The sequence below is a fragment of the Lepidochelys kempii genome, chromosome 8 (genome assembly GCF_965140265.1).
Source record: "Lepidochelys kempii isolate rLepKem1 chromosome 8, rLepKem1.hap2, whole genome shotgun sequence".
Taxonomy (NCBI): Eukaryota; Metazoa; Chordata; order Testudines; family Cheloniidae; genus Lepidochelys; species Lepidochelys kempii.
In genome coordinates this window covers 88,791,423-88,809,682 of record NC_133263.1, presented here as the reverse complement: position 1 = coordinate 88,809,682, position 18,260 = coordinate 88,791,423, and the positions used below count along the sequence as shown (strand labels likewise).

Here is an 18,260-nt window from a genome sequence, read left to right as displayed (position 1 = left end):
AACTGCTGCATACTGAACCATCTGAAGATCTCTCAAGGTAGATTTGCTCATTCTTAGAAATGGTGAGGTGCAATTATCTATCCTGAAGGTCATGAAAGAGTGGATCAATGCGGCTAAGTCAGCAAAGGCAAAGGAAGATACAGACTGCAGGAAGCAACTACCACCTGTCTGACCTCAGGGATGAATCCCTCCTCGTCACACATCTACCCAGCATCTGAAACCCTGCTCCAGCAGGGTGTATCAAACCCGAGCTAGTATTTTACCTTGACAATTACCCACCCAATTCTAGAAAAAAGTTTAGAAGAATAAATTTGGTAACTCACTGGGTTTAGCTTGTTCCAAGCCATGCTGCTCACACTGTGGCCATTAGTCGATTCACATGTATAGGACCACAGTCGTTCCAGACTGGGCGGTAAGATTTCTTCTGGTGCTTCGCTCAGATCTAACAAAATTGATGAACTAACTACTGTTTCCTTTTGCTCTTCCTCCTCTTCCTCCCCCGCTCCTTCCTCCTCCTCCTGCTCCTCCTCTTCTGCTTCCTCTGTTTCTGCTTCCTCTTTGCCAGCATCAGATGTAAGAACTGGTTCTAAAGTGCAACAAATACAGTAGAATCATAGTAGTACTCCACTAATCTGCAATCCTGCTAATTCTGACCAGAAACACAATGATCTCATCCCACTTCTCAGCAAAGTTTTCATAGCAGAGCACTGCAATGAAGATTCAGAGAACTAAGATTTCATGACTTTTTCAAAATTTGGCCAACATTTTTGTAGGAACTAGCAATGGGAACTAGCATTCTGGATCCAGACAGTCCAATGTCCCATCACTAACAGTGTCCAGTACTGGATGTTTCATAGGAGGGTTCAAGAACCCGGCAGGAGGTAGTTATAGCATAACCTATCCCCCAAGGAAAATTTCCTCCTATTTAGTGATTAATCTAAGTAGTAAATTTTTCAACTTTGATGCCAAATTTTATGGATCCAGGTTTGAAAATTGTCGCCATAGCACATTTAATGGTTACTCTGAAATGTTATAATTACAGTGAAATTGCATTGGTCAATATAAATGTGCAAAGTATATTTATATTTAATTTGTTAGGGTTTTTTTCCTTAGTTGCCAGTTAACAAAATTTGCGAATCTGGAAGGGATGTCAAGTCATTCTTGTGAAGTAATATGGCTCCACTGTAGACTTTCAAATAGGAACTGGGCACCTAACTCCCATCTGAGCTTTTGAAAATCTTTCCCTTATCTACTTCCCTGATTTTTAAAGCATCAAACAAGAGCAAATACCACTCCGGGATTTACGCCATTAGAGGATGCAAGATTTGAAATTTCTGACGTGGGGATAAGTGGGGCAAAAGCTAAGTCCGCAAGCTCTTCTGGGCCCTTTAAAATGCAGGGTGTGTGTAGCGGTGGGTTTTCCCCCTCTCCTCCTTAAAAATTTGAATGAATTGCTTGTGGTCAGTGTTGGATTGACAGCCTGGGAAGCTTGAAGCACTCTGTCTGGTGAACAGGTATAATATAGGCCATGGCCATGTGAACTTCCTCACTTCATATGTTTTTAATCCCGTTTTTAACTGGATTTCCCCTAAGGGGTAAAATGGTAGTTCAGTCTCTCCCACCAGTCAGTTGTTGGCTTCTTTATTGAGATTGCCAACAATAGTCCAATAAGTGCCACTTATGATCTGCAGTGAATCCATCTTCTCATTTTTCAAAGGAACTGAATAGCCATCAGTTGATTAAACTTTTACTACCAGTCTGGCCTGAATTTTACTCAGAGCTGAGCTGAAAGACTGTGTATTCTAGTGAACAGCTGTACTACCAAGAAAACATACTAAACAATCATATCTAGCACTTTTCAGCAGTAGATCTCAAAGTGCTTTACAGAGGAGGTCAGTATCATTGTTCCCATCTATCAAATGGGGATAAGCCAAGGCACAGGCTGGGGAAGTGATTTGCCTGTGGTCACCCAGCAGGTTAGTGGGAGAGCCAGGAACAAATCCCAAGTCTTTTGAGTCCCAGTCCAGTGCTCTGTCCATGAAACCATATTGTTTCTGGAAGCTCAAGATACAATGTAAAAACTAGTTTGACAAACACTGTGGAAACCAGTCTCAGTTTACTGCTGTTAATAGTGGAGATGAGCCAGCTCAAGAACCATTTATCCAAACCTTCCACAAAACTCCATGTATATTTTTCGGGGGTGTTGGTAAAATGGAGCATAGTACTGAACAACCCCAGTGTGGGTTTTGCAAATCCTTCCCCGACCTTTGTCTTTATTTAACAGAACTGATTCCTCTGTCAAGACTTCAGAGTAGGGGCATTTTTACTTGGTATATTTCTTAGAATGCAAAACAGGCTCCTTCATATTGAGAATGACTTAACTGATGAGAAGTATACCTATAAGAACAGGAAGTTGCCGATAAGCTGCAAGTTTGGGCTGAAAAACATTCTCCATTAGAACCCTTTCCATAAAAAATAAATCCTGCTGAAATTTTTCTGATTTTAATATAGCTTCAGAATGGTCTTCCTCTTCTTTGTGGATTCTGGCAAGAATAACACTTTCCAAATCGATTATAGAACTTGAGGTTATGCTCTCTGGAAAACCAACATAATGTTAAAAAAGGCAGGTTTAGTAGGATAATCCAATACATTTGGCAAAAGCCAGAAAAAAACCCAACAGAAAATCTTGTAATGATCAATAAATACCTCCACTATTAGCTTTTTTTAAGTTCTTTAGTTTTGTTTTCTTTGTATTGCCAAAACTGTCAAGTAATAGTGTATTATAAAGTGTCTATACTACAATCTCTTAGGGCTAAATTCTGCCCTAGTATCTGTGTGCATCCCAGGTAATGGGATGTATCCAAAGGGCAGAACTTAGTTCTTATTTAGGATATATAAGTTAAACAAATGATGGGATAGACTAGCAGCCTCTGTCAGGCTAGGTTCCCATTCCTAGTTTGGGTGGATAGGGTGGGCTTCTGGAATGGAGCCAAAAGATGCTCCACATGGCTCCTGCACCGGGCTAACTCCTGGGAGCTGGGGAATGCTGGCCAATCAGCCCCCTTCCCCCCACCCCCCCGGCCAATGGGTGCTAGAGAGTCCCAAAGGGAAGGAACTACCTATTATCCCTTGGCGAATCTCTCCCTCTCTTGCTACTGGGGCCATCCCCCTTGCCTCGCTGGCCCCGTCAGTTTCCCCCACCCGTTGATGTGGGTGGGTGTCATTTTTGTTAAAAGAGAAAAACAAACTAACTTTAAGATTTTTTCCCACATTTTAAAAAGAAACTGGTTTTTTTTGTTTAGATTTAACTATTCCCCCTCAGTGTTTGCAACTCAAATATTGCAACATGGAGGACGTAAAACCAATTATGATATGACCATAAATACAAGTGAAGGTGACTCTCCATTTCCATTGTCCATGCTGAGTGATGAGCAAAAAGTAAACTGCATACATGGTGGAAAGTACATTAGATTTTTTTTTTTTAGTTTGTTTTCCAGTTTTAATATTCTAAGGTAATACTAATACCCTAATAAAGGAAATTTGATTTGACAGCTATTGTTTTTATTCTGAGACGTGTCCCTTTAAATAATGTGACAGTCTTATGATTCAGCCTGCAAAGCCACAGCCGGCCATGAAGGGGAAATGGGCTCAGAGTGCTTTGGAGGCAGCATACTGAGCAAACCCCACAGAGGAGAGTGTTTCACATCATTCAGTAGCAACATCTCTGGTTGATTAAAGGAACAGCGGTGACAGGCTTCTAAGAGAGTCCTATCTGGGTCTCAGCTGGAGGGAAAAATGGTTAGAAGGCTTTGATGAATGTCCAAGACTCAAGGGAAGGACAAATGCTGTCCAGTCTGGTTGGGTTTGTTTTGTTAACTGAGGACCTGGCTGAGCTGCAAGACTGCAGCCTATTTCTTGTAATATACATTATAGCCTTTGTCTGGTAAAAACGAGCATAGAGGTTGATGGTCAATAATTACCGAGGGTTATAAAAATTGTACAGTATTATCTGAGAAATAGTATGTGACCCTGTTTGCCCATGCCCACGTGTACCATCTTGAAGTATATGATTCTACAACGCGTAACTAAGGTTGCAGAGAAAAGTGTAATATAATATTGTATTTTTTAGGTGTGGTGGTGACCATGTAATAAAACACTATCATAGTACTTACACACAAGGGGACAGAGTGAAGGTTCTGCATGCCACCTTAACCCTGTTATTTTTTACTTTAATTTTGAATGCTAAATTGTGCAGTTTGAACATGTTCTCAGTATAATTTTTATGAAAATACAGATAATCACAACTTTATCAGGAGAAAAACACTGTAGAAATTTAAACCTAGAACGAAAAGTTACCTCTATCTGTAGAAGTTGTAGACATGGTTCGTTCACGGTCTTTGGTCACGTTAGATTTACTGCTAGTCAAACTTGTTGGTCTGCTACTTCTTTCAGTTACTGAAGGTGTAAGCGTTGTTTCCAAGGCATTAAAGGAATCATACAAGTCCCAAGAAGTGGCCATTATCCCTAAAAATGAATTACACAATATCATAGCACAGCAGAATCTCAGTTACAAACTGACCAGTCAAACACACACCTCATTTGGAACCAGAAATACGCAGTCAGGCAGCAGCAGAGACAAAAAAAAAAAAAAAAGCAAATATAGTACAGTACTGTGTTAAACATAAACTACTAAAAAATAAAGGGAAAGCAGCATTTTTCTTCTGCATAGTAAACTTTCAAAGCTGTATTAAGTCAGTGTTCAGCTGTAAACTTTTGAAAGAACAACCATAACGTTTTGTTCAGAGTTACGAACATTTCAGAGTTATGAACAACCTCCATTCCTGAGGTGCTCATAACTCTGAGTTTCTACTGTATTGTGCTTCTAAACATTTACTGTAAAGGACTAAAACTGAGGGAAATGTTAGACTTTTTATAGGAAATGCCAAATCTCTTCAGTAAACTGGTACAGAAACAGTGTCAGACATAAAAAAGGAGTACTTGTATGCTCAAATAAATTTGTTAGTCTCTAAGGTGCTTTTCTTTTTGCAGATACAGACTAACATGGCTGCTACTCTGAAAAGTGTCAGACAAGTTTGCAACAATATCAACTGTGGGGCTGTCATGGGTGTATTAACGTTGTCTGTGTGTAGGTCTCCCATCAGTGTTTGTGTCCATCTCTTATTAAAAAACACTAATAATACTTAGTATGTATATACCCATAAGTCTTTATGTATTCAATTTTGCAAAACATCAACTAATTGGAATGTAGAATAATCAGAATTACAGACGCATATAATGTGGAAAATATACTCCCAGTTCATTTCTGTATCTAATCTATACACATATATGTGAACATTTATATGTCCTCTCTACTTTTTCTACAATACTATCCTTTTATATTTAGTTTATATACATTAAATAAATCAAAGAAATCAGATTTAGAGCACCATTCTCCACAGCCTTTCTTTTGCCTTCTTCATAAAGAAAATGTCAAAAGTAGGTGCTGAAATTTGGATAAACATCTAAGAGCCTGCATACTTGTCCAAATTTGTCTAGAAAACTGAGGCAGAAGTCTTGTAAGACAGTCTTCTCCTGTGTTTGCCAGGACTTCCTGGTTTGACGGAGATTTGAAATCCCAGGAAAGAGCTTCTTCCATGCTACTATGCTGTGCTATCTTCACCTAGAGCTGAAACCAGAGCCACTGGAAAAGTTAAGGACAAAAAAGGAACAGCATTTTCAAATCTCAGAAAGATGTTTAGTTTGAGTTTTGGATAAAGTTTTGCCTTTCCAGAGGTACTCTGCCTCTGTGGTGCTGAGACGGACAGATTACAAAGGGGGATAGCTCTTTGAAGGATCAACTACTATATCCTTTCAATGGATGCAGAATGTGCTGCTCCCTGGACCAGTTTCTACATGGTAGGAGTAGGAGGTGCAGAAGTGAGGCAGGGGCTCTGCTGATGCCGCCATCCCATCTCCTGCTGCCACATCTCTGTTGGGATGCAGACTACTTCAGGCCACTCTACCATACCTGCATCTTATGCTCAAGAAATGCAAACACTGACATTCTGGCTGCCTGCTGCGTGGGTGTACAAGCAAGAAAAGGAATCCCTCATAGAATTGCTCAGGAATTTTTTGACAAAACATTTTTATGGAAAAAATGCTTATTTGTCTGAAGTGAAACTTTCTGCAGGGGAGAGAAATTGAGAAATTTCTCATTTGCAAAGAATATTTGTGAGGTTTAGGAAGTATCAAAACATTCCATTTTGACATTTTCTAAACAAAAAATTCCAGCTTTCCAGTTTGAAACATTTTGATGGTCCCAAACCAAATTTTCTTTTCAGATTTTCAAAATGCAAAAATTTGAGACTTTAACTTTTCATCCCAATTTGGGGCAGGAAAAATTATTGAAATCACAAAAATTTTGGCAGGACAGGAAAACCCAGGTCTACTTCCTGAACTCTTTGTTAGCCTGCTTATACACCTACACAAAAGTAGCCTCAACAAAGTCGCATGGTCTTTCTTTAATTTTAGTGTTGTCCTGAATAAGTTTAAAAAATAATGAATAACCTAAGTTTAATCACTAATAAGCCACTATAACAATTAGCAAGGTACAAAATGTTTAATGGGAAAGGGCTCTTAAGCATCAACATTTGCTATATTTATCACTTTTTTGAATGATAATTTACCTTTATCCTCCATGAGGATTTTGTCACATTGTACTTCTTTATTCTTTGGTGCTCCATTAAGAGTTTGCATCATCCTTTCCACAAAGCGATCATTACCAACTCTATTTTTACAAAGCTCAATATAATCCTTGTTCTGTTCCCTTTGAAAAATTATATACATGTTAAAAAAACCAAATCTATCGATATTAAAAATAACACATTGAACAGGACATAGTGTTTTCAACTAAGGTCTACTGCTTTTGTCTCTTTCAATGAAAAAGGTTTTGTTTGGCTCCAAATACTCCCTTGCAGTGGTTGCTACCCCAACTTTGCCACATTGTTTAGGTCAGAAAAGTATTATAGAGATGGGCCTGAGCCAAAACATTAGATCCAAACATCCTTGAACTTTGGGGAAATTCAGATACAGTTCTGAAATTTGTAATTCTGACCCATCTCTACTACAGAGTGAAACTAACTAGATGCTCCTAAATACAAAAGTGAAAGTGATTAATCTATATTGTCTAGTCTCTAATAACTGCAGAAATAGTGAAGAGGAAATGTCTTTTTTTAGTTCTTTCAGTTTTAATACTGAAAAGGCAGAAGTGGATTATACTAAGCCTGAATCTACCAACAGTTTGGTCACCCTCTACCCCCAATCAACCTACAATGTATGCTGTGCATACATACTAAATCAGAGTCATATTATTCGCTGCTGCTTCCCGTCCTTCTTTCCTTGGATCACACTGTGGTGTGATCTTATGTTGTGGGATGGAGACCCACTAGGGACCCAGGATGTATTACCTCCTCCCTGTATCCTGTACCAGAAGCAGATGGCCACCAGCAATAAGCTGTTCAATATGCCAACTGCTGCTCACAGGCTAAGTCGTGTGGGAGCCTGGATCCCAGCCCTTATGGCTTAATTCTGCAAACACATTGTGACAAGCTTTCAGAGCTCAAAGAGGGAGCCCTGGCACACTCCATCCCAGTGGAGTTCCAATGAAGAGCCCAGGAATCTCTGGTTTTGGGGGTTAACTCCTAGCCAAGGTTCAGAGAGACATGCCAGGGAGGAAGGGCTAGACTCACAAGGGACTTTTAGGCACCTTGTGAATCACAGTGTTGTTCCTGTGATTTTCTGAGCCTGAGTTAGGCACTTAGGTTCCTTATTAAATGATTGGGGAGAGATAGGTGTCTTAGATTGTGATTCACAAAAAACAACATACTACAAGGGGAACCGCCAAGAGGTGTGCCTGCTGAACCTCTACCTCTCAGAGAGGTAGGTGCCTGGTGTTAGACGCCTAGCTCTGCTAGTGATTCACAACTAGGAACCCCTCTCCTGGAGTCAGGAGGCTTAGGCACCTAAGGTATTTCTTGTGAGAATGACTCAGGCAGGCACCCAACTCCACACACAATGGTGGCAGCAGGAGGAGGAGAAGGTGATAGAGCTGCCACCACCCATGTTGTAACTTTTAGCCCAGTGGTTAGAGCACTCATCTGGGCTGTGGGAGAGCTGGGTTCAACTCTTGTGATTATTTATCCACAGTGGATTGGCTTCAACTGGAGAGATTGAGGGAGCCCCCACATTAGAATATCCCATAGTTCAGAGGGTAAAGCACTCTCCTGAGGGTGGGAGATCCCTCTTCAAATTCTTTCTCCCCCATCAGGCAGAGAGGGAGTTGAACCCAGGTCTCCCACATCAGAGGTGCATGCTCTAATCATTGGGTTGCTAAAACATATAAGATGGGTAGCACTATCACCACCTGCTTCTCCTCTGACCAGACTTTGAATGGGACCCAATCTAGCAGGCAGTGTCTGAGCATGCCTACCAGGTAGGGTCCTGCAGGCAATAGAGGTAAGCCTATCTTCCCTGGTTTGTGAATCACTCTGGGGCTGAGGTGGGAGATAAGCACCTGGACACCTACACTGAGACAACAGTGCACATACTCAGAGGCAGACATTTAGGCAGAGGAAATGTTTACTCTGAAAATGTAGGTGCCAAGTTTGTTTAGGCACCTACAGGGAACGGCTGGTGTTTGTAAATCACAGGGGAGACTAAAACTGGGACTTAGGTGCCTATATTTGGATTTAGGCACTTAAGTCTGGTACCTTTGTGAATTTAGCCTAAAATGCCAAAGTAGGAGCTAAATAGGTGCAGCTGAGCCTATTTAGGCTCTACACTTTAAAAAGGGTTTGGGTTACTTTAGTGGGAGACAGAGACAGCAGCTCCAGGAAAACGTAAGGACTATCTAGTTTGTTGGTTTATACATTTGTTTAGGAATTACTGACTGAAAAGCTACATGGAAAGCATACATCCGGAGTCTTTTGCCAAACTTGGGGGAGAGGGAGGTGTTTTTTTTTAGTAAACCTGAACTGCCGTAAATAAACCAGAAATCCCAGAACAGTTTTTCTGTATCAAAACCTAACTCCTGTAGGCTCTCTAGCTATCTAGAACCTGATCCTCCACAAACGTACTACCAAGCACAGCATTTACTACAGTGAATAATTGCCTTAAATGCAAGTATTTGCAGGATGGGGCTCTAAATCCTCCTCTTTCTACAGGTGTGGGTTTTTTTTCCTTTGAAAACAAACATCGTTTCCTGTGTTACTAATACCATATAATGTTTATCTGAGTGTGTCCCTTTAATGGTTGAATTAAAAGTCTGCTTTTCCTATATTTACATAGCACTGCTACATAATAAATGCATTTTAAGCAATAAAAACTGCCCATATTCTTCCATTCCTCGCATGATAATGGGGCTCTAACTGATGGTAAATAATTAAAGATTGACATTTGTTTTTGAAAGCCTTTTTACTTGGGTAAAGGGAAATGATTTTTTTAAAATAAAACATTCATTTTAGTAATGGGTTTTGTTGTCACTAGGATACTACTCACCCCTACTTTTCACTAACTGCTTTACCTGCGTGAGTAGGTGAAAGGTCTAAATTCAGTCAGCAAGACAGCCTAAAGGAGACTAGCTTGTCATGTTTAGAGATGGAAGTGAGTACGGTATGGCATTTAGACAAAAGTCATGTTGTGAAATATAGGTAGTAAAGACCTTGATCCTGTAAGTCAATGAGCCCTTTCAACTCTCTGAAGTCAATGGAAATTGAGTGCATTATGGCTCGGGATACCGAAGTGTGTGTGAAATTGTAAATATACATACTGCACTTTTTCAGCATCTTCAGATTCAGTGGACACCATGACAGTTGGCATGTCCAATAGCCAGATAGTTTCTGTCTCCATGAGGTAAATATCCACTCTCTTATCAATGTCTTCTTTTGTCAGTTGTTCTTTTATCTCATCTCGCCTCACCTGTACATCTGTCAAATTATATAATGTGAAAATGGATATTTTTTTTGTTCTAAGATCAAAAGAGAAAAACTTAATTGTAAAAAATAATATTGTTGACTTGGAGTCACATACTGTGGTGCACTGAGCTCCTCAAGGGGTGCTCAGCACCCCTCAACTTCTACCTTCTAATTTCAGTGTCTCCCAGAATCATGCTTCAAAGCCAACAGTATGAATCTCTGTAATTACAGAAACACATTTTCTTTACCAGATAAGCTAGTAGCTGTGTCTCGTCTGGAACCAGGCTCTACTATTTCATCTGCCATAGACTCAGTTGTAGATGTGGTTGATTTAGAAATACTGCTGCTTCCATATGTCCTTTAATAACAAAGAAATATACAGAAACAAAATGTGAGAGTCCAGATATGGCAATATTCAAAATAATACAAAAATAACAAAGTACTGGTAGTAGGATAGCCAAGTCACACTACATGGTGGTTGTGCATACAGCAAATGCTTGTGTTGCAAAAGAAATCCTAGAAAGACACTGGAAAGACAATAATGAATTTGTTTAAAAGAGTTAATAAATTAAGACTTCATCTGAGAGAGTATCCTATGGTACTGAAAAGATGATGGGGAAGAATTTAATAACATCTGGGATCCATTCACCACAGCACACATCAGGCAGTGATCTCAAAGCCTGGTGTGTTGTTGCCATTTCACAGCTGGGGATGCTGAAACTCAGAGAAGCCAAGGAACTCACCTACGGTGACACAGAAGGGCAGTGGGACTAGATTCCTGACCTCTTGAACCCCAGCCTCATCCTCTCTCCAGGCCACACAGCTGATCGTGCTGTTAGAGCAGCCAGGCTGGCTGGGAAGTGTGGAGCAGGGGTGCCGGAACAGGAGGGGGCCAGGGAGCCATGCCCCTCCCCCTTTTTAAGAAAAGGCATAAAGGCGAGCAATGGTGCTGGATACCTGCTGTGTGTTGCTATGATCCCACCACTGTCAGGTGAGTCTTCAGCACCTTTCACTATCAATCCTTTGACATTTCTTTTGAAATATATAAGAAAACATCTTGAAAATCATATACACTGGTCGCATTGTGTTAAGTCAAAATGAAAAAACAATGAATCTATGTGTAAGGAGTGGTTGTGATGAAGGTTTTTTTTAAAACATACTTGTGTATAACAGTTTTCTTAGTATACTTCCTTTTCCTCAAAAGGTGTGTGTCTCAAAATATACAAGAGCATAATGCAGCGTAGGAAAATAGGCTAAGGAAGGTGTGACTTAGAAATTATAGACGGATTCCATTATATTGGTTATTAGTCCCAAAATTTAAAATGACAAAAATGACAGTGCAAACACTTAAGTTCATGCAATACTGCAATTGCAACTGAGGGCTAGATACACAAAGCGGACTGAGCCTCAGCATTGCAACACCTAACTTTAGGTCGCCTCCTGCTTAGTGGAACCCACAGCCCTGAATTAAGCACGTAGGCTCCCTATACAATATATAGGGAGAGTTAGGTGCCTAAGACTGGGATCCACAAAAGCCAGCATGCTGAGCAGGGAGCCACCTAAGTTACCTGACAGAAAATGCCAAGCAGATGGAAAAGAAAAGGAGTACTTGTGGCACCTTAGAGACTAACAAATTTATTTGAGCATAAACTTTCGTGAGCTACAGCTCACTTCATCGGATGCATTCAGTGGAAAATACAGTGGGGAGATTTATATACATAGAAAACATGAAACATAGAGTGTGTATGGTAACACCCATTGTTTCATGTTCTCAATGTATATAAATCTCCCCACTGTATTTTCCACTGAATGCATCCGATGAAGTGACCTGTAGCTCACAAAAGCTTATGCTCAAATAAATTTGTTAGTCTCTAAGGTGCCACAAGTACTCCTTTCTTTTGTGAATACAGACTAACACGGCTGCTACTCTGAAAGGAGATGGAAGGGGCCTTAAAATAATTTGAGCAGGGACTGGAACCCAGGGCTCCAATTATTCCTGGTATTAGCACTTCTGAAGCTTACATAATCGCCATTCTGGAATCCTGTATAGAATGGGCCAGGATTTGACCCAAGGAATGCAACAACATACCTTGAGAATGGACCTACTAAACTAGCATTAACTCCAGATGTCTGATGCATGGATAAGGAAGACAGAAAATCAGATCCAGTAGCCCCAGAGAAATCCTGGGTTGATAAGATTTTGCTTTGTCTGTGTAGCGAAGCACTTGGTTCTGGACGATAGAGTGGACGGGGTGTTACATCCTTCCCTTGCTCATCAAAAACCTGAATATTTAAATAACAATAATAAAAATTATCTTGTGTTCTCTCAAAAAATGAAAATGATATGTAGCTATGCAAGGTGTGTGACGTAATATCTCTTATTGGAACAACTTCTGTTGGTGAAAAAGACAAACGTTTGAGCTACAAATGCAGCTATGCAACATTTAACTTTATTAGTGTTAGAAGGTACAGGCACATTCACCGTAGTAGTTAACATAGGGAGGGGCAACAGAACCTCTCTATGCCAGCATACATTGCAAACAACATCTACCCTCTCACTGCCACTCTCCCTCAAGGGGTTCAACCACGAGAGGACATCTTTAGTTTCTCCCAAGAGCTTCTTAGGAACTCTGCCAGTGGAGGCTGTTTCAGGAATATGCTGAGAAACTACATCTACCAGCTACTTGGGGCACACCTCCTCCCTGATCACCACTGCTGACTTTTCATGCTGTGCTGCTTTATAATAACCCTCATGATGAAGAAATCTAGGGAACCTAAATTCTGGCAAAATCTGGTATAAATCAGAGGCTAGCTGGTTCACAGCGCTAATATTATGAAATTATTATGCAGCTTTACTAAATTGTATTAGTCCCTCCCCCCAAAAAAATCTTTTTTCTGCAAGAAAATATACTGTAAGTCGATTGTAAAGTTTCTAAACAGAATTTTCTTGAAACTTTATATTGTAATTTCTTCTCTATGTCAGGTAAACCAATACAAATGTTCCTGTCAACATGTCTCATGGATTTAAACACAGGTTATTTTCAACTTAAGAAGAAGACTGTTGATCTAAATGGCCGATTTTTCAAATCAACACAAGCAAGTAACGGAAAAAGTACATTTCACTGCTCGATAAATATATGTATTCCTTAGCTATTTAAGGAGTTATTGTGTACCCCTGTAAGTCACTTAAATCTCCCTACCCTAGTATCCCATTTATAAAATGGAGATAATACCTCCCCACGTTGAGAGCTGTGAGGCAATTACAATTTGTAAAGTGCCTTGACAATACTGAATAAAAGCTCTATAGTAATTCAAAGCATTATTATTACAAAATCGAAAAAAAAAAAGTTCTCTCAAAAGAAAGTTTTCTCCACTTTTTGTTTGTTTAAGTAGGAGAACAATTCTTAAATGTTTGTGAAAGATGGCATATTAACACAACTGGAACCTGACATTCTCTAAGGGTAAAAGTCATTCCAGTGCACAGTGTCCTATGCACAGCCTTAATCACACATTCAGGGGTAATGAAATGGATCGGGCCTATGGAAGACCCCTGCACTAACAGAGAAATGCATGTATGTAATATGCTTTAGCCTAGATTCACAATTTTTCCCGGTTTGCATGCAAAACCTTAGTTGGATATAAATACAACATACTGAATTTATAAAAGTTATCATTCATCTATTTTATCTGGAATCAAGCTTTCCTTGAGCATGTAGCTGTTTGTATACAGCCTACAACCAAATCAAGGCAAGCAAGTATAGATATGCTAGATGTAGCCAATATTTGCTATATAAGAGGTGGCAGAAGAAATATTTCCCTTTTTCTTTATGATGGATGAATGCCTAAGATTAAGGGGGGGAAATCCTGCTTGTATTTTAGCAAAAATGGCGGTGTCATCTACCCTGTTTTTCCCCAAGATTCCATGGGCAAGGAGAACTAGGTATCTTATGACATAAAAAGTACCCAGGGCCAAGAGAGTGAAACCTGTGAACCTGCGAAAGAAATTCATTTTAAATTAATTTTTTTTAAATAGTGATTAACACATATGACTGATTGTCCTTTGGGGATAAAAGATCTTTTGTAAAAGATTAAACAACCCTGATCCTTAAGAGCAAGGGAATCTCCTACACTAGTTCTCCGGACTTCCAAGAAACCCTCCAAAGAGTCACCTAGAAAAAAACAGGGAAGACAAGGCAGAAACTCTATTTGTAAGTTAGAAAAGAAAGGAGGGGGGAAATTTCAGCCTTCCTCAGTATATCATAAAGAAGCAAAAAGGGCACAGATACTTTGTTCCTTTGAGGGTCACTTTTTAAACATTGATCATCATCCTTTCCAGATGGTTTTCTCACTTTCTGGAATATCTGCACTGGCTTCCCCTTTTCCTAGAAAGCTTAGCCTTGTCACATTCAGAGTCAGAGTTACCCTGTCACACTGCCTTCTTTTCCCCTTGCACTCCACCCAAACCTTTTTCCAGACAACTTTTAAGATTAACAATCAAACATAATTAGAAATATTTGATATTTCAAAATTAATTACCTGAATGGTATGCTTACTCCCTATGAGAGACCCCTTATCCATAGTTTTGCCATCAGAAGCTATCAGTATGCTTCTTCGACTCAATGATCCAACTCTGCTTGGGCTGAAACCACTAACATAGCTCATTTGTTTTTGGCTGCTAGTTCCTGAAATAGATGCCCTCTTCATATTTAACTCCAGCTTTGATGTCCTATTTCAACCCAAACAAAATATGATTAAGAAATTTATATAGACTATTTAGCAGATAATGAACAGTATAAAGCTCACTACAAAATATCAACTTCACAAACAGAAGCAAATGTTAACTGTAAAATAACAGAAGAAATGCTAGTCTATTTATGGGACTAAGTGTGGTGAAAGGCAACTGGTATGGAAATGAAGGACCAAGAAGCACTGTCTTTGGATTAAAATGTAGGACTGGGATTCAGACCACATAGGTACAGTTCTCAACTCCATCAAAGATTTTCTGCTGGAGTTTGGTGAATCATATCTCTGTGCTTTTGTTTCTCTATCTGTAAAATTAGGATACTACCATTTCCCTCCTTCACAAGGCAACAGTGAGGCTTAGTCCATTCATTGCTCTAAAATGCCCTGGGCTCCTTGTGTGGAAGATGCTAAGTGCAAAGAAAGCTTACTGGTAGCTAGGGACTCCTGGGATGGGTGCACTTGAAACGTGCCACATCGATCAGATAGGAGAGAGATCTTGTAAACTAAGGCGATGGTAACCAAGAGTAACCAACAAAACCCCACATGCTCAGTGCAGATGGAAAGCACTGGGATGGAGCCTAGCCTGGCAGGATTAGCAGAGACAACCGCTAGCCCGAGCGCTGCCTGAGCAGCCAGGGCTTGCGGAGAGGGCAGGCCCCCAGCCCGCCCCGTGTCCTCTTGAGCCCACTGCGGCGGGGCACTCACAAGCTGACGACGACGCTATGCTTCTTGCCCTTGCCGGCCCGGGTGGAGGAGGACATGGTGTTGGCGGGAGGGGGCGGCTCTCAGTACAGCTCCGGTCCCAAGCGGCCCAGCGCACTCCTCCGCATAGCCCAGAGGGAGCGTGTTTACACGGTAACCATGGCAACCGCCTGCCAACCTGCACCCAGGCGATTGGCCGGCGGAGAGGGGCGGAAACCGGGGGTAGGCGCTGAGGTGAGGTCGGCTGTGCATGGCGGGAGGCCTCTGCTGCCGGTGGCCCGCAGCCCGCGGCTCCCCCACACCAGTCAGAGAGAGGCGCCCCGCACACTCACACAGCGGGGGCCAGGCGCTCCCCCCCCCAACACCGGTCAGGGTCCGGACACCCGCACAGCAAGAGCCAGGAGCTCCCCCCCAAACAATACAGTCAAGGTCCGGACCCCCACATACCAGGGACCAGGAGGAGCTTCACCCCCCAAGACCAGTGAGGATCAGGACCCCCACACACCAGGGACTAGGAGGAGCTTCACCCCCCAAAAACCAGTGAGGATCAGGACCCCCACACACCAGGGACTAGGAGGAGCTTCACCCCCCAAAAACCAGTGAGGATCAGGACCCCCACACACCAGGGACTAGGAGGAGCTTCACCCCCCAAAAACCAGTGAGGATCAGGACCCCCACACACCAGGGGACATCGTTACACCTGAGCTTCCAACAAGCCTTCGGGGTTGGGAGCTCCTACCTGTTCTTTCTCAGGGTCTTGCGGTCTGCCTTCAGCCGACCTAAACGCATGCTAGGAGCCCTCCCCTGACCGTTCAGGGACCTGTCACCCCCTTTTCTCATTACAACACCAAAATTCTTGAGAGAGAGATGTTAAACACTGCCTTCAAATTAACGGGGACGTGGGGCAAGTCTGTGTTCTTCTCTCCCTTTGTCAGGAAAGCAACATTGCATCCATGTGGTTAAACAGTCCAGGAGAGTAACAGAACTTCTTAAAGTATTTAAAATGTGAGTATTGAAAAACTGGTGGCATTGGTGTTTGAGTGTAATAATCATAGGCTATAAATATTGTATAACACATTTTTTCTCTTAAAAAGTAAACAAAACCTAAACCACAGACTAAAAAAGTCTCAGCTAGGGACAGGGTGGATGCAGGTTTCCCCCAAAAATTTTGGTGCAATCTCAATGTGCCTTTGACACACACACACACACACACAATGTGTGTGTATGTGAGCCATGGCGAGATTGGAAATTTACAAAATTTAAAAGCTTACACTGTTTAGCTATTTTTGATATTAATTTGGATTGTTACAGGTAGTGGAGAGACTTTTAGATAACGGGATACAATGTATAGTCAAGTTTCAGAGTAACAGCCCTGTTAGTCTGTATTCGCAAAAAGAAAAGGAGGACTTCTGGCACCTTAGAGACTAACCAATTTATCTGAGCATAAGCTTTGGTGAGCTACAGCTCACTTCATCGGATGCATACTGTGGAAAATACAGAAGATGTTTTTATACATACAAACCATGAAAAAATGGGTGTTTACCACTACAAAAGGTTTTCTCTCCCCGCACCCCACTCTCCTGCTGGTAATAGCTTATCTAAAGTGATCACTCTCCTTACAATGTGTATGATAATCAAGGTGAGCCATTTCCAGCACAAATCCAGGGTTTAACAAGAACGTCTGAGGAAGGGGGGGGAGGGGGGTTGGAAAAAACAAGGGGAAATAGGTTATCTTGCATAATGGCTTAGCCACTACCAGTCTCTATTCAAGCCTAAGTTAATTGTATCCAATTTGCAAATGAATTCCAATTCAACAGTCTCTCCCTGGAGCCTGGTTTTGAAGTTTTTCTGTTGTAATATCACAACTTTCATGTCTGTAATCGTGTGACCAGAGAGATTGAAGTGTTCTCCAACTGGTTTATGAATGTTATAATTCTTGACATCTGATTTGTGTCCATTTATTCTTTTACGTAGAGACTGTCCAGTTTGACCAATGTACATGGCAGAGGGGCATTGCTGGCACATGATGGCATATATCACATTGGTAGATGTGTAGGTGAACGAGCCTCTGATAGTGTGGCTGATGTTATTAGGCCCTGTGATGGTGTTCCCTGAATAGATATGTGGGTACAGTTGGCAACGGGCTTTGTTGCAAGGATAGGTTCCTGGGTTAGTAGTTCTGTTCTGTGGTATGTGGTTGCTGGTGAGTATTCGCTTCAGGTTGGGGGGCTGTCTGTAGGCAAGGACTGGCCTGTCTCCCAAGATTTGTGAGAGTGTTGGGTCATCCTTCAGGATAGGTTGTAGATCCTTAATAATGCGTTGAAGGGGTTTTAGTTGGGGGCTGAAGGTGACGGCTAGTGGCGTTCTGTTATTTTCTTTGTTAGGCCTGTCCTGTATTAGGTGACTTCTGGGAACTCTTCTGGCTCTATCAATCTGTTCCTTCACTTCACAGGTGGGTATTGTAGTTGTAAGAATGCTTGAAAGAGATCTTGTAGGTTTTTGTCTCTGTCTGAGGGGTTGGAGCAAATGCAGTTGTATCGCAGAGCTTGGCTGTAGACAATGGATCGTGTGGTGTGGTCAGGGTGAAAGCTGGAGGCATGTAGGTAGGAATAGCGGTCAGTAGGTTTCTGGTATAGGGTGGTGTTTATGTGACCATTGTTTATTTGCACTGTAGTGTCCAGGAAGAGGATCTCTTGTGTGGACTGGACCATTCTTGTATAGTCAAGAATGCTCTTGTGGTTAAAGCACTAGACCTGTGTTTAATTCCTGGCTGTCGCAAATTTCCCATGTCACTTAAGCTCTATGCACCATCCGTAAATAGGGCTAATAACATTTCCTTTCTCC

At 41.4% G+C, this 18,260-nt stretch overlaps 2 protein-coding genes across 5 annotated transcripts in view; one reads left to right on the top strand and one right to left on the bottom strand.

Moving 5' to 3' along the window:
- The window catches only part of DNAI4 (dynein axonemal intermediate chain 4), a 31,681-nt gene extending 16,147 nt beyond the window's left edge, over positions 1-15,534 (bottom strand). For 2 of the 3 annotated variants that reach the window (XM_073357407.1, XM_073357408.1), the window contains exons 1-9: positions 15,420-15,534; positions 14,508-14,697; positions 12,061-12,254; positions 10,220-10,329; positions 9,827-9,983; positions 6,687-6,826; positions 4,357-4,524; positions 2,398-2,595; positions 324-586 (exon numbers count right to left, since the gene is read on the bottom strand). In XM_073357407.1, coding sequence (XP_073213508.1) covers positions 324-586; positions 2,398-2,595; positions 4,357-4,524; positions 6,687-6,826; positions 9,827-9,983; positions 10,220-10,329; positions 12,061-12,254; positions 14,508-14,697; positions 15,420-15,475 — 1,476 coding nt within the window. In that variant the 5' untranslated portion in view covers positions 15,476-15,534. The remainder of the gene's footprint in view (positions 1-323; positions 587-2,397; positions 2,596-4,356; positions 4,525-6,686; positions 6,827-9,826; positions 9,984-10,219; positions 10,330-12,060; positions 12,255-14,507; positions 14,698-15,419) is intronic. The other variant, XR_012160452.1, reaches the window with a different exon arrangement.
- A 486-nt stretch (positions 15,535-16,020) lies between these two features.
- MIER1 (MIER1 transcriptional regulator) overlaps positions 16,021-18,260 on the top strand; it is a 65,155-nt gene continuing 62,915 nt past the window's right edge. For both annotated transcript variants that reach the window (XM_073357419.1, XM_073357417.1), the window contains exon 1: positions 16,021-16,421. The gene's annotated coding sequence lies outside the window, so the exon portion shown is untranslated. The remainder of the gene's footprint in view (positions 16,422-18,260) is intronic.